At 34.8% G+C, this 16,057-nt stretch overlaps 1 protein-coding gene across 1 annotated transcript; it reads right to left on the bottom strand.

The window, feature by feature from the left end:
- Positions 1 to 1,056: 1,056 nt before the first annotated feature.
- On the bottom strand, positions 1,057 to 13,646 carry LOC136823508 (potassium voltage-gated channel subfamily KQT member 1-like). The gene is made up of 15 exons (XM_067079698.1): positions 13,169 to 13,646; positions 11,635 to 11,728; positions 11,112 to 11,238; positions 10,701 to 10,773; positions 9,738 to 9,834; positions 8,116 to 8,250; positions 7,337 to 7,447; positions 6,054 to 6,149; positions 4,944 to 5,196; positions 4,270 to 4,324; positions 3,825 to 3,900; positions 3,490 to 3,584; positions 2,335 to 2,360; positions 1,986 to 2,035; positions 1,057 to 1,226 (listed from the first exon to the last, which is right to left on the bottom strand). Exons 1-15 carry the CDS (start codon positions 13,444 to 13,446, stop codon positions 1,104 to 1,106), a joined length of 1,689 nt encoding a protein of 562 aa, XP_066935799.1. The 5' UTR covers positions 13,447 to 13,646; the 3' UTR covers positions 1,057 to 1,103.
- Positions 13,647 to 16,057: the final 2,411 nt, after the last annotated feature.

Genomic DNA, 16,057 nt, shown 5'->3' with positions numbered 1-16,057 from the left:
CGAGTAAACAGTCTAACTGACAAGTTAGGCTAACTGTCTAGATCGCTATTTATCCGGTATTAGGAGACTGTTCATCTAACGTTTCCAGATCATCTAAAAAGAACGACAAATAACTATTAAAAAGCGACAAAAAGAACGACAAATTTTTAAAGAACGACAAATTTTATATTTCGCCATCCACAACCCCGACCAAAAGTGACTGTTCCACCCCTAGAGATTCATTCCTCTTTGATTGTCACGGGAATTAACTGCTTGTGGTTGAAAAGAACGGCAAATTACGCATGCGTATTAGTGTCATTTTGGGTGATCTGGAAACATTACATGAACTAACTCTTAGGCCATCCACAGCCTCGACTCCACCCCATTGTATTCTTCACCCTTACTTGTCAGCGCTAAATTACTCATTGTGGTGTATACAATATAGACTCTGTTGTGTAGCAATCTACCTATTTGCCGTAATTCTACAGATGTCTGTAGAAATATGGAATCTACATATTTTGTAGAATAATAATTCTACCCTTTATACCCTTCTATACAATATAGACTCTGTTGTGTAGCAATCTACTAATTTGCCGTAATTCTACAGATGTCTGTAGAAATATAAATCTACATATTTTGTAGAATTATAATTCTACCCGTAAATCTACAGACATCTGTAGAAATTTTAAATTTACACCATCTACGTATTCTGTAGAATTATGTGTGATAATGTGTTGCACAACAACATAATTTGTTATAACAAAATGGTTTTTGTTGTTTCTTTCGTAAAAGTTTTCATTAACATTTATCCATTTACTCAACCTTTTTTCATCTATGCACTCTCTTTATTTTTTCGATTTCTTCGATCATTAATTATTGTTCATTTCATAAATTGCCATTTATCATAATTAAGGTTGGTTTTGTTGTTTTTTCCGCAAGAGTCTTTATTTCAAGTTTATCTCTTCATTAGCATATATAAACCCACTTAAGTTTATCTCTTCATTGGCATACATCCATCAAGTCATTTCTTTTCATCCATTCACTCTCATTATTTCTTCTTCGATTTCTCCTTTTTCACTGTACTTCTGAATCAGATGCTTCCTTGTAATACAACTGTGTAAATTTCAATCGTTATCTTGATGTTGTTGTTTATTATTCAAAGCTTTGTTGATGTCAATTCCTTGTTGTACAAGTAAAATTTTCAAGAGTTCTTTTGTTTCACTTATTTCTGAATGTAAACTGCCAACCTATAATATACAAAAATATTAATCAATCCTTATAAACGCGTTAATAACAGACTAATTTTTTGTGAAATTATGTATCTGACATTAGAAAAGTTCCTAGGGGGAGCGCTTATGACGAGGTTTCCTGCGCAACTACCAAAGGAGAAATAAGATTTTTATAGCACTTTTGCTCTTCAAGTAGCACAATATTAGTTAGACCATATTTTTTTTGCCCACCCTGTATTAAGCCGAAATCAGATTGTGATCGTTTCCTGCCCACTACGTCAAAAAGGACTAGGAATGACAACAAAGTTGCGTGATTGTGTTTGAAAATAGGGCGCCATATCAGGAAAATTTTAGTTTTTGACTTTTCAGCGCACAACAAGATTCTTAATGTAGAATTTTCTTTCGAGAGGACTATTTTTCTCAAATGGTTAAATTTCAAGTGCCTTTAGATGTTTACCGTGCACGTAAAGAAAATTATGACCGGCTGTTATCAGGTTAGTATTACTAAACTCTTATTGGGCTCGTCCAGAAAATGTCCGTACATGGGATGGAGGATATATTGTCCGGGGGTAGGTAAAATCATCAAAATTCACCTTGTCCGGGGGGGGGGGGTAAATTTGCTCTGTCCGGGGGTAATTTTGGTTGTCCGGGGGGTCAACTGATGCTTGTCCGGGGGTAAAACCCGTTGTCCGGGGGGGGGCAAAAGTCACTTTGTCCGGGGGTAAATCACTGAAAATTGTTTTATCCTTCACCCCTCATATTCAATATAAATTGTACCTTGTCATTCAACTTGGAGATATAGTTCAAATTCTTCTCAGCTTTACTATCTGAAAATTTAAAATAAAAGAAATAAAAAATAAATCCAAACATGATAACAAAGGCATCAGTTTTAATAAAAAAAATTTATAATTCTTACCAATTTTAAAAAGGTGTTTTTCCAACTCTACTATTTAGCTCAGATTAATTTTATCCCCAATAGCAAAAAGACTTTTCCAAGGCACTGAGTCTGGGTTGCAAAAAATACCTAGCTGGTACATAACGTTGAGAATTTTTAAAAGAACATTCAACCCTAAAAATGAAATAAGACAACAATTGTGGGTTTAATCAAAATATAATTTAAGCTTACCACTGCATATTTGACATGATTCAATCCTATAAAGAAAAATTATTATTCAAATGATTTTTGAAAATATAAACCTTGAAAAAACTTTACCTTGGAAGAGGCCCCCCCCCCCCAGCGGACCCTCAATTCACGCAATCACGCAATTTTTTTTCGAAATTCACGCATTCACGCAAATTTTCCTCAAGTTTCACGCAATTACCCGATTTTTCAGGAAATCAGGAAAAATCGGGAAAACTGCACATGATCGGTGGAAAAAAGGGAAAATTCACGCATTTATGCAATCAAAAAGTGAATTTTCACGTTCACACAAATTTTTTCAATTCACGCATTCACGCATTTTTTTTCCAATTTTCACGCATTCACGCAAACCGCTGGGGGGCCCTTGGAATGACATATTTGGATTAGGTATTATCAATTGTCATTTCGTTCAAATGGTCTCGACTCAAAGGTGGTGTAAAGTTAGTCATATAAATTGACAATTTCTACATTTCTTGAAACGATTTTTGGTATAGTTTAAAGGGACATAAAAGTACTGACGAAATTTGTAACCAAACCGTATGCAGCGGGATACAAAATCAAAACAAATGTCACATGTTAAAATCAATTGTTTTACATGTATGTTTTGGCGCGTGATTCGCGCAATGTTTACATTTTACTACTTTTATGTCCCTTTAAAGAGGTCTGTTCTCAAACTCGACGTCAATCAATTGCGTTTTTAATTCTGGTGGTCCTCTCTAGTTAATTAGATTACTTAGTGTACTTCGGTTTTGGTACTGTACAGGGTGTCCGGAAAAAAGTATCGAGTCGTACCACTTCTATAGAAAGAAAGCTCTTCTGTGTGTTTCACTAAATTTACAATGTTTATCAAATTTCTCTCTGTGTCTTGTAATTCTTTTTAATCATAATGACTGTTGTAAAAACAATTATTATGTTGGTATATATTTTCTTACATTTTGTTAAACACACGCAACAACATTCTACTCAGAATCATGTTCGAACTCGATACTTTTTTCTGCACACCCTGTATTGGAAAACAATCTCAAGAGAATTGCTGTTAATTATATGCTGACATGGTTTCCACATGGAACCAAAACGGATGCACACTTTGAGGGAAAAGACTATAGGAACAATTTTGAGCCTTTGTGTCATTTTTCTCACCTTTGTTTGACATCTCTTAGTTTAGCGAACATCTCAATTTGTGCTGATGCGAACTGATCCAAAATGTCACGTTCATCGTACGGACGACGTGCTTGCTGTATTAAAAAAAAATAAGGTAAAATTTGAGGTGCATTCGAGGGCGACTCGAAGACTCACTTTTCATTAAGTTATCTACCAGAACGTAGGTAAAAGAGGGTGCTGTCCTTTCCCTGAATTCCTCTACTTACTCTTGATTCGGCTTTTTACTGAGTACTAAGCAGAGAGCATCGCCATTTTGTAAGTTTATTAAGACCAAGATAGAAGCTGAACCCGCGAACTTTCTTTATGATACTTACCCTGAATTTTTTCATAGAAGAAATACATTTTAAGAATCGAATAAATCGAAGTGCAATCTTCTCTGCAGTTGTCAGCCTAAGGAAAAGTATGAAAATATAAAGATTTTAAGAATTTACTGACTACCCATTGGACATTGGACATTTTTTGGTAAAAGGTAGAATGAGAGAGTATATGACATTTATAATTTAAGATACCCTTCCCTCAATATTCGGTGGGTGTGTAGACACAGAGTGTAAAAATCCAACTCTTAAGATATTTTCATTGAAATGAAGCTTTAGAGTATTTTTCTCAAATGAAAAAGATCGTTTGGCCAATTTGTCTATAGGGGAGGGCGCACCAGAGGGCATGACACGTTATGCACAGTACCTCTCATCAGAAGTTGGTTACACCTCTGTTTCAAATAAACGATGAATTTTTCAGCCTGTGAAATAATGAAATACTTACTTCTTAGCTGGTATTAAATATCCGTTTGGGAAATTGAAATCATCAGGAATTTCCGCTGTTAAAATGAAAGTAGCAATTTTATTTAGAAAATGGTTTTTATAGGCTGAGACAATAAGAGACAAAAGGGATAAATACAAAAACATAATTTATCAACTTTTTGTGCCTCGAATTGCAGTCCACGTTGATTAAAAATTAATAAAAGCTATAATGATTGTAGCTAAACACTTCGAAAGAAGATAACCAGAAGTAATTCACTAAATCTTAGCAGTCTTTTAGGTTTAGCAAGGTTTCAAAACAAGATATTCACCATTTTGGAAAAAAAATTGGCCATAAATATATAATTCTTTTATCAATGTTGGAGGGAAATTTGTAACTTAGCCAATTCATGATATGCACCACTGGAGAGTCCTCTGAGAACTTTTAAAATTTTCACCCAATACGTCACTTTTTCTATTGTTCTTAAATTGATTATTGAGTGGAAAATTTTAAAAGTTCTCAGAAGACTCTCCATTGGTGCATATCATGAATACCTCCTTATTCATGATATGCGCCATTGCAATGTCCTCTGACATTACATCATGGACCCAACAGCTGATTGGTTGTAAGTGACGTAAAATCAGTCAATACGTCATTTTCAACCAATCAACTGTTGGTTATATAACAACAATACAAACCTGGGGAGACTGGGTGCGAGGATTTGGAAGGTGGTGACGACATTCCTTTCCCATTCTCATTTCTAGTCACGTGGATAGAAGGAATGATTGGTGTAAATGGGACACCAAACATATCGGGTTTAGAGCTTCGTTGATGATTGATGCTTTTTCGTGGTGTACGCAAAAGATTTGATTCGTAGTCCTTATGTTGAGTTGTGTGCGGAATCCATGTGGCAGGGAAATCGTTGTCAGCGGCATATTTTCTCCAAAAACTCTGTTAAAATTAGATTAATAGATATTCAATGTTATTGTAAATAATCTAATAGCTGGTACTGCAAAATAAAAGCCACTGACGGATTTAAGACAATGGAGCAGGTACGTCGGAAACATGCGAAGGAGTGAAACGTTTGTTAAAAGACAATGGAATTACAGTTATAAATTTTTTTCTCTGATAAGTTCGACATGGTCTAAAACCGCCTATGGAAGCTGCGGTAAATTCTACTATAGCGGAGCCTCCGTAACTTGAATTCGCACGGAGAATCGAAATTTGCTCAAGTTATGGAGATTTCGTGTGATGTGAATCTCCATGACTTATAAGGCTTTGTCAACTGAAGGGATTATAAAACTTGTTCCAATTCAGGAGACATTTAATTGATAGAGGTTCCTGTTCTGGAGACTCCAGTGAAGTTGATAAATTGACCCAACAAACTCTTAACAAAAATCTTCCAACCTTTTTCAAACCTTTTTTTATACGAGCATCCAAAATCTTTGAAGTCTGCGAATATTCTTGACTTATTTAGTTTTAAGCCTAAAAATGTTCTTAACATTTTCTTATTTTCTTACATCGTTTGTTCTTATAAAAAAAAGTCTACTCGACAAAGGTTGGTAAAACGTATAACTATATTAAATGTCAAACGTAAAACTATTACTCTAACTATTCTTGATATGCGTAAGTTAAGATTACGTCATTTTCCCTATCGGAAAGACCCGAAAACACCGAAATTTGACCCATGAGTGTTACTAAAAATAGCAAAACAGGGGTCAAATTCCGGCTTTTTCGAGTGTTTCCGATATGAAAATGACGTAATCTTGACTCACGCATATCATAAATTACGATTTCCAACTTCTTACCTGTATCAAAACAGCAGCCGGTCTTCTTCTTCGATTCACATGTTTCTCTTTCTGCTGTTCTGCAACTTGTAAAGCGAATCCAGAGCCGATGATTCCCTATTTGAAATAGAAATTGACACTCTCATTAGATTGCGTTTTCTCATCAATGGGCTTTCCCTCTGTGGCTGGAGATGCTGTAACCCCTAGAATTCCAGGCAATTTCAGGTTTAAACCCCTCTGGAATTCTGAATTTTAGTAGGATTTAAAAAGCTACCCCCGTGGAATTCCAGTCTTTTTTGACAGATTTTTGTATCTCCCTATGGAATTCCGCCACATATCAAACCTTACCCCCTTGGAACGGAAATTGACCTCCTGAACAGGGGGGATGTGGTTTTTTCTGGAAAAGCCCAATAAGGCAGAGAAGAATCTCCTTTTAAATTAAACTAACCACCTAATTTGAAAAAATGTAAAATGTAAATTCTAAGGTACCACTTTGCTTGTCTGGAAAAGGTTGAAGATTCGCTTCTAACATCTACAGTGGAACCTCTAATTAGCGGACACCATCGGGGTAAGGGGTTAGTGTCCGCTAATTAGAAGTGTCCGCCTTTTAGAAACTTTTGATCTCGGAGCTCCAATTTTGAAATTAGGCCATCCCAGGGTGTTAAAAATACAAAATTGGGGTCTAAAGTACTTATCTGCAGACACTAGGCCAAAGAAGAACAAGAGAAAGGTTATTAAAACAGAGCTTGAGTGACTGGCAAGAGGTTAAATCGAGGTTGTGGGTACGGACTTGAAGTACCAGTGATTTATGATTCCTTTGGCCTACCTAAATTTGTTGAATGGGTCAAGGGGAATTGGAAATTTGTAGAAATAATTTGAATGATAAGACTAATAAGTGCTTGAAATAAAATATCTAAAAAAATTTTTTTCGATTTTAGACGTCTGTGCCCCGTTTGATATTCAATGTCCGCTAATTGGAGAGCTAAAATTGGGATTTTGGCCATTTCGTGCGAAAAAATTTGTCCGCTAATCAGAGGGTCTGCTAATTGAGTGTCCGCCTTTTAGAAACTTTTTTATGAGGATTTGACTAGGAAACGGCCGGAGAAAATGAAATTGTCCGCTAATCAGAGGTGTCCGCCTTTTATAGAGTGTCCGTTAATTAGAGGTTTTACTGTATATCTGATAATTTAGTTAGAAGGTCTTCTAATATTTTAGCTACCCGTTTTTCAATGGCTTGGAAACGAGTAATCACTCCGATTGATTCGAGTAATCACTTCGGTCGATTTTGATTTAATAAAACTCACAGCAGGCATAGCTAAGAAGCAAGTTCCAAAAACAGCAAAACAACAAATCAATATTTTTCCAGAAGTTGTTTCTGGTTTGATATCACCATAACCAATGGTTGTTAACGAGATCTGAAAAGGAATTATAAAAATACGTCATTTAACGTATATCCTGCCATCCTTCTAACTTTCTCCCCTTTCGGCACCACGCGAATAGCACCTTATTGGTAGAAATTTTCTTACGCGCACTGTAAACCTTGAAAAATAACCGTCTGAGGAAAATAGTTAATTCTATTCATGACATGCGCCATTGCAATGTCTTCTGACATTACATCACGGACCCAACAGTTGATTGGTTGTAAATAACGCAATATCGGTTAATACGTCACTTGCAACCAATTAGCTGTTGGGTCCGTTGAAGACATTGTAATGGTTCATATCATGAATAGCAAGAATCTTGTTTCGCACCGAGATTTTGAAATTTGAATTTTTTCTAATAGAAATATATTTCAACACAATCACAAATACTTTGTCGTCATTCCCAGTCCTCGGTAGCAAGACGCGGTCGTTACAAATTCGAGAGAACATATTTGTCTGATCGTTTGCTCACACGCATCCCTTTAGAGCTTCAGCTTAGTGTGCAGGAAACAATGAAGATCTGAGCTTAGGTTAATTTGGAGTGATTTACACAACATGTATGAATAACCAATTAAACCAGGATTTGCAATCACAGTTTATATGTTTAGTCACGGCTGCAAGAAAGATACAGTACTCTAGTGAAAAAAACTCGTATATCTTACCACGCCCCAATAGACACCATCAAATAGATTATTCAGGGTATAAGTATCATTGGTGCGTTTCTGTTCGAGCGAATAAACCAGAAAACTGACAAATGTTACCATTAAGAAGCCCATGTACCAACACGTCAGCAATTCCTAAAAGAAATTTTTGATGAAGATGTTGAGTTTCAAATTTGTGGAATCCCTGTAATTACGGGTACCCCAGGGAAAATTTTACTGTCCCTTTTTTGTTAAATTTATATGGCCTTATATGGTTAAAAGCTGTAATCCGCTGGCTACTTTAAACTTATTTGAGTTGTAAAGAAATTTTCGGTGATGGGGTGTGTTAGAATCGAACCTGAATCTCTCACAACAAACAAAAGAAAAACAACCAATACTATGGTCGATCTAAAACTAAGTTGATTCAAAATCTGCGGCAAGGAAGTTTTTTTTTTCACGTGGGTGAAGGGGAGAATAGCCAGATCCTGAAAATGATCCTCCATTGACAGTTAAAAAATTGAACTGAACCCCTTAATACTGGATACATACAGTGTGTGTCCCAAAAAGCGGACACGTTTTTAAAGAAAGTCTAGTTGTAAAATCTTGAAATATATCATGCTAAATTTTAAGACTTGTATACTTAATATTTTAATCACAAAAACCTATTTAAGAATCTTTTGGAAATTCAACTTCTGTTGATTAAACAGATAGATAGTCTTAATCTTATTTCATTTGTTCTTAGCCCAGTTTCGATAATGAGTTTTGAGGATTCTACTTTATATGAAAATTAAATCCACTTTTTTGGGGATTCACTGTATACACAGTAGTCAGCTAACATTTTTAAATGTTCTTCTAAAGTTGTAATGTTGTAATGTTAACTTTATAAAACAATAGACCTTATCGGAGTTTTTTATTTTTCTAAAAAAGCGTTGCATTGTGGGATTGTTTCGAGTGTATTACAATAGAATTCCCTCGAGGAATTCCTAAGAGATTTCTATTGTAATACACTCGAAACAATCCCACAATGCATCGCTTTTTTAGAAAAATAAAAAACTCCGATAAGGTCTATTGTTTGTGCCAGATGTCGAAAAGACGCACTACTGTACGGCAGTAGCGCAGACAGGAGGGGCGCAACATTTGTGTAGGAGAGCAGATTTTTATCATGAAACTGTAAATATATTTTTATATTATGAATAGATACTTTAATCGTAGAAATTTTAGCGAGACTAATTTTAGCGTTTTAGCGAGTTTTCCCTATTTTCGCTAAAATAAATCTCGCTAAAACACGCCGAATCGACAGATCGCTAAAATTTATCCGCGCGAAATTTCTGGTTATATTGCCTTAATACATTCTTATCAATACGAAGGGTTTCAGTGCAGAGAAATGCTAGAAAACGACCTCAGTCAATAATGTAATACGAGTATTCGCTAAAATTTATCCACGCGAAATTTTTTGAAATCGTGATTCGCTAAAATAAATCCAAAATAAATCAAGATTTTCCTGACTCGCTAATATACGCTAAAATTAGTCTCGCTAAAATTTCTACGATTAAAGTAATTACAGTGTCATAAAAATCTGGCCTCCTACACAAATTTTGCGTCCCTCCTGTCTACGCTACTGGTACGCATGTGAATAAATTAACCTTTCGATGTTTTTTGAAAACTCTCCAGAACGCACCAAATGCACCACGTTGTCGATCAATACGTAATATTCGTAGTAATTGAAGTAAGTATAAAAGCCTAAAATAAGTATGTTAAAACAATAAGCTTCCAGACCAGGGTTTTTTATAAGAACTATGATTAATCTGGTGGCTGTCGGCAAAGTAAGATTATGGTAATTAAGTGATCCGGTCAGAATGTCTTTTGGGAATTTAAAGGGACATAAAAGTAGTAAAATGTAAACTGTGCGAACCACGTGTCATTAAAAAGAACAATTAAAATCACGTCTCCAAAACAAAATTGCATAACAATTGAAAAAATCGAAATTAGCCATATTTATTTTGGTTTGTTATTTAGACATGTGACAGTTATTTTGATTTTGTATCCCGCTGTATACGGTTCGTTTACAAATTTCCTCAGTACTTTTATGTCTCTTTAAAGTGAGGGAGCTTAATGCTAAATAGAGGTGCTCTTGCTTGAAAAAGCAGATAATTTTAAAATCTACACCATTTACTGTTCAGAGAGCCGAGACTTTACCCTCACTTTCCCAGTGAGGGTAAAGTTTAGTTTACATATTTTTCAAAAAAGATGACATTTCACTGGCCATTTTTCCAGAAAGAAAAGGGTCCAGGTGGATTTTCAGCACAGGGGTGTCTTATGAAGCTACTCATTCATTGAAACCAGGGAATACAGATTTGCTCAAGTTAAGAAAATTCCGAGTTAAGGAGTAGGTTTTATAAAATATTGTTAACTGAAAGGACAAGAAACTTGTTCGAGCTAAGGAGACATTCTAGTTATAGCGGTTCGAGTTGACCCCACTAGAGTTAGCGGGTTTTCGAAAATCCTCCCTGTAGTAATCCAGATGGCACACAACGTGGCTTTAACGTTTATCTAATGTTATATAAACGCCAGCTAGATGTTGAAACAACGTTGTGTGCCAGTCTTACCTGCGCTCTTCTGGGTCCAGATTCAAGGATGTTGAAATAACCAATCCAAGAGATGACAGGATCACCAATAAATCTGATATAGGTTCAAAAGAAAAGAAAAAGTTGCAAATTTGAATTTATGACATTCTATATTAGGATTCTGCGTCCCAATAGAATTTGCAATGGAAACAAAAGGCTGTAACTTCTGATAGGATACAAATTCACTAGCAATATTGTTCTCGTTGAAAAGATTATCAAGAGTGAAATATTATCATTGTAAAATGAAAGAAAAATAGAAAAATAGAAAAATAGGATGAAAGTATAAAAAATGAGAAAAACCATATCGAAATCTTCCTTCATGAGAAATAAAAATTTCTCTTGAAATTCCCAAAGACTTTTATAACATAAAAACAAATTCAAACATGTTCTCACCTATGATCATGTGTGGCGTGATGATATATTTTTTCCACCCTCCAGCCGCCCCGTACGTTCCATGGGCGCCGGAGGACCAAACACGAAGAAGATACTCGGTAAGAAAGATGACAAGGAGAAGCGTTTCCTGAAAACAGATGAAAATAACTTGTGGTGCAAATCCTAAAGCTTCACTTTTTCTTATATTTGAAAAAGAGTAAAGATTCCTCTCTAGGTGCTTTGAAACGCAACGCAATGTTGTTTAGGTCTTCTAAACACTCCCTTTTCCTGCAGCGGGGATAAAAACCTCTATCGAAATCACGATGGGGATAGAAATTTAATTATTCCAAGCTAAAAAGTTTGAATTTTAAATGGGATAAAATAAAAGTTGGATTCCCAGTGCTGAAATTGTAGAGTGTTATTCCCACCGGGGACGAAATTTTAGTCAAATCTTCCAGTATAGGCAGCGGTCTGTGGCGCAGGGCTGCATTCAATAATATAATGATCTGGCTGGAGAAACGATTAGTGAGTTAAATTAACTTACAACAGAAAGTCGGACTTTAAATAACCATCCATTATCATATCCTGGGATCGTACTTCCGATACCGAGCGCCAAACTGACCAAAATGACAACAATTCTAATGAAGAAATGATTTTGATTATTTCCAAACGCCAAACTGACAAAAATGACAACTCTCTTGTTTAGTTTCATTACTTTAGCTGTGACTCAACGTTGTTCATAGAGGTTTTTCAGGTTTTGTTGCTAAAGTTATAAGTCAGTGTTTTGATAAAATTAAAAAAATGGTTTCCTGACGAAGTACAAAATGCGTAGACAAAGGCTTGCTAGTGATATCCTTTAAAAATGGTCATAATGCTATATGATCAAAATGTTGAAATTTTATGGAATATTTCACAAATTTGCATATAGGTTTGCATTTTTGGTCAAAATTTTAAATTATTTCCAATATTGATTTTGGAAGTATTTGGCATTTGCATATTTATGTCATCATGGAAATAGCGCAAAATGTATTTGCGAATTACGCCAAATTACCTGCAGGAAGATATTTTGTCAGGCTGTTTCACAGTTGACTTTCGCTAATTCGAACTCGAATGTTTGTCCAAAATACAGAGAGATTCGATTCAAAGAAAGTATGTTAAGAGGGTTTCTACTCTTTCTACTTGACCAGGACTGAAAATAAGTTCGAATTATAGAAAAATTCGAGCAATAGAAGTTCGAATAAGCGAGAGTCTACTGTATAGTCTAAAACGGGTTTTATTTAAGAGTGGCAATTGGGAAGACGAGTTATTTTCATTACTGTCATACAACCATAAATGGCTTCAACCTCCTGTGCCATATTTTTCCTGTTTCAACTAGCCCTGTTTTACAGCCCTGATGGAACTTCTTCCAACAGTCGGGATGAAAAATTTTATCTAAATCGCAATGGGGATAGAAATTCTATTGTTCAAAGTCAAAATATCCAGAATTTTAGCCAAATTTTCCAGTAAATAGGGGGTCTGGCATGCTCTGTAACACAGGCGTGTGAAAAATGAGAAAAGAGTAATGAAACTGACAAACTTTAGGTCATAGTTTGTACAAACTGATATAACCATGTTATAATTATCGTAATATCATATAACACCCATATTATCATAATACACGAACTGTTCATGGATGACTCCAGTCTATATGTTTCATACTTTAACCCTTAAACCACGAGGAGTGCGTATATGCGTCCAAAACAGTCTCAGACTTGAGGCCATAGCTCCTGACCATTTGATTTAAGGGGCATAAATCTAATACTTTTAGAAAGAGTATAAAAATACCTTTCCAATGGTACCAAAACCATCTTCTAAATCAAAAGCTACAAGCTTAAATCAAAAGCTACAAGCTTTTATAGCACTTTAAAGTTTTGAAATTCAAAAAAAACAGCGCGCGCAAAGGGTCAAAGACAATAATGTTGTCTACGATCCCAGCTGGCACACAACGTTGCTTTATCGTTCAAGCAACGTTATTTGGACGTTATGAATGTCACATGGACGTTGTTTTAACGTTGTGTGCCGTCTGGGATAGTACTTACAATAATTTATCATAAATTCCACCTTTAGAATGACATTTGTCCGCTTCCAGAAAGCGGAAAACTTTCATGCGTAATTTCTTGGCTAATTCAGCTTTCTGGATCAGTTGCGTTTGAAAATCAAAATACGCCACTTCTCTTTTGATTTTCTTTTTCTCGTCATGACCGTCCCCGTAACCAGGGTTTATCGTCGTAAATGTCGGTTGTTTATTATATAATAGCGTCTGTGCCGCCATTTTGTTTTTATAAACTGTTACAGTGTTGATATTTCGTGCCTTCATATTTTGGTGACAGAAAATCAAAACAAAAACTCAAGATCTAAGACAATCTATTACTATGTATGTGAGGAAACTTTTTCCAAATCTTCATAATGGAAAGACAACTAACGCTATACAACTTTATTCATTTTTTTCTCGCCTTGTCAAATTTAACAGCCTTCTGGAAAAAATCACCCCTCTTCAAAGACAAGGTCTTCAGTATCAACTTTATCATTATTTTTCACACATTCTAATTATTTTCCCCAAAGATTTCTGTGTAGGCTGTACCAAAAGATAATCAAATAAATCAAATAATGAGATGTCAGCCATCTGGGAGACAAGGCAGTTTAAAATGAATAAATATCTTTTGAAGTTTCTTCATTAGAAAGATATTTTGGTAAAAACAAAACTTAAGACTTTAAAAACTGAAAATAGGAGCATTTTTTGGCTTAGAACCCAAAAAGTTAAAAACACACTAAGATTTTAAAAAATTTCGGACGTTCTTATTAAAAAACGTGTATCTTAAAGATGTAAAAAGTTTTTTGGGGGAGACCCAAAATCTTGGTCAAGAAATTGTGTTCTTAAGTCAATTTGATTATTGTGCGCCAAAAGAAATTCCGACCCTGGGTTTATTACATGCAAACAATGTGACGTGGTAAACAGCGGAATTAAACAAACTATTGTAGCACTGACCTTTATATATCCCTGGACCAAGCTATATCCGGAGTTTTTTTTTGGGATTGGTGCCCAAGAAGGAGCCATTGCTATGTTAAGAATTAACGTCTAACGGCGCTACATCATCAAAAGTATTCGAGGTAAAGTAGATCTAGCGCTCTCGATGCATTTTTACCGCTAATGAATGAGTAGTGCCGCCATTACCAATTTCTAAAAACTCCGATCAAAGATTTTTGGTTGGCCGGGATTGAGTAACTTGGTCCTGGAAGATATAAAGGTCAGTAATATAGCTAGGTTGGAAATCCAGGCTATTCTAATATGGCCAACAGTTTTGAGCAAATCTAAACAAACACTTTCACCAACTAGTAGAAAATTAATTTACGCCGAAATCTATTTGCTTTTATTTATATTTCTTGTGAGATTAAATTAGATAAATTGTTTTGGGATGATATTAGATAATTATTGCAACAGCCGATCGAACCCATTTCATCTTTGCTCCTATACAGTTAAAGGAAGAATTTTTTGACAGGAAGCAAAAGTTTTGCATCAAAATTTTTCAAAATAATTAATAAAACTTATTTCAAAATTTTTCCTGCAAAACTTCTGGTTAAATTGCCGCTGAATTCTCCAAATTCATGCTATTTCAAGCATTAAAGGCTAAAATTTTCCAGGCCTCAAAATCTTGAAAATGAAAATGAAAAATGAAAATGAAAAACGAAGACGAAAAACTGCACAAAGTATATTTACAGACTTAATTTTTGGGTATAGGAGTATTACTTGGAAGCTTTCTTGATTTCCGCAATATAATTATTTTTCACATTAAATTGCATCTAAAGTTACAGTCCGTTGAAGCTGAAATAAAGCGAAAAACAGGTTTTTCAAAATTTTGTTCAAAAGTTTGCTCAAATCATCTTATTCCCACCGATTATCCAAAAAAAAAAGAAAACATTTTCTGAAATTCATTGCACGTGAAGAAGAATTGTTGACAAAACATTTGCAGAAAATTTCCAAATAAGTGAAAAATCAAACCAACCAAATTATGTAAATCGGAACCAGATAATTTTGTTGAAAATATAAAATCGAAATATGAAAATTTGCTCTGTTGACTTTTCTTTTGTTTTTTTATTTTGAAACAATTTCTTCTATCAATGTTTCAATTTTTTATACATTATTTTGTTTTTTTCTCTTGTCCTCTTTAATTTTTCATTTTTTCTCCATTATTTTTCCCCTGTGATCTTGATAATCTGTTATATTTTACTGCATATATCTCCGGAAAATTTTCTTTCTACGTTTTTCTTCCAAAGTCTCCTCTCTTTTTTCTCTTACACGTTTTTTTATAAGAACAAAGTATATAAGAACATAAGACTTCGATGGCCAAAATCTTAAGAACAAGTTAAGAATATTTTAAGGCTTTGCAGACTCTAAAGCACCTTATAGAAAAAACCTTACAGAAAAACCTTTTAGTAAAATGAGCAAAAATGCTCGAAAAATGTCGAAAATAAGAACATGTAAAGAACATCCAGGCTTTAAAAATTTTGGATGTTCTTATAAAAAGAAAACGTGTATATTTATCAAAACATCAAAAAAAATAGCTGTTGCAAAATTTTACATTTCATTTGTAACACGGCGTTGGCCTTGGAAGAAAAAATAATTTCTCACACCGCTCATCCCGATATAAATTAATTTGCTTTTGTTAGAATTCGGTTAAAAAGTACACTTTAGAGGGCGTGGTCGATCTGCGAAATCGTTTTCAAATGTTTCTCGAAAAGGAGACTATGAATTGAGAAAAGTTCCATAACATTGTTTTCCGATTCCTTGATTTATTCGTCTGGTCTTGCTTTTTGTCACACATACTAATTTGAATTTGATACTTACCACCGTCGAGATGAGATACTTCCAACCATCGCGGGGTCCTACCCTCCCTTTGGTGCTTTTGGTTTACGTCCACCCCCTATGGTTT

The sequence above is a fragment of the Clytia hemisphaerica genome, unplaced genomic scaffold (assembly GCF_902728285.1).
Source record: "Clytia hemisphaerica strain Z4C2 unplaced genomic scaffold, Clytia hemisphaerica genome assembly, whole genome shotgun sequence".
Classification (NCBI taxonomy): Eukaryota; Metazoa; Cnidaria; class Hydrozoa; order Leptothecata; family Clytiidae; genus Clytia; species Clytia hemisphaerica.
The sequence above is the reverse complement of the archived record's forward strand: the minus strand, read 5'-3'. Positions and strand labels throughout refer to the sequence as shown.

Excerpts from the sequence above, each read along its gene's own strand:
- LOC136823508 (XM_067079698.1), bottom strand. The coding sequence starts at position 13,446 with ATGAAGGCACGAAATATCAACACTGTAACAGTTTATAAAAACAAAATG. Across the intron at positions 11,239-11,634 it reads TTAAAGTCCGACTTTCTGTT|GAAACGCTTCTCCTTGTCAT; the intron begins GTAAGTTAATTT and ends ATCTGTTTTCAG. Across the intron at positions 3,901-4,269 it reads TATTTAATACCAGCTAAGAA|GCTGACAACTGCAGAGAAGA; the intron begins GTAAGTATTTCA and ends ACTTTTCCTTAG.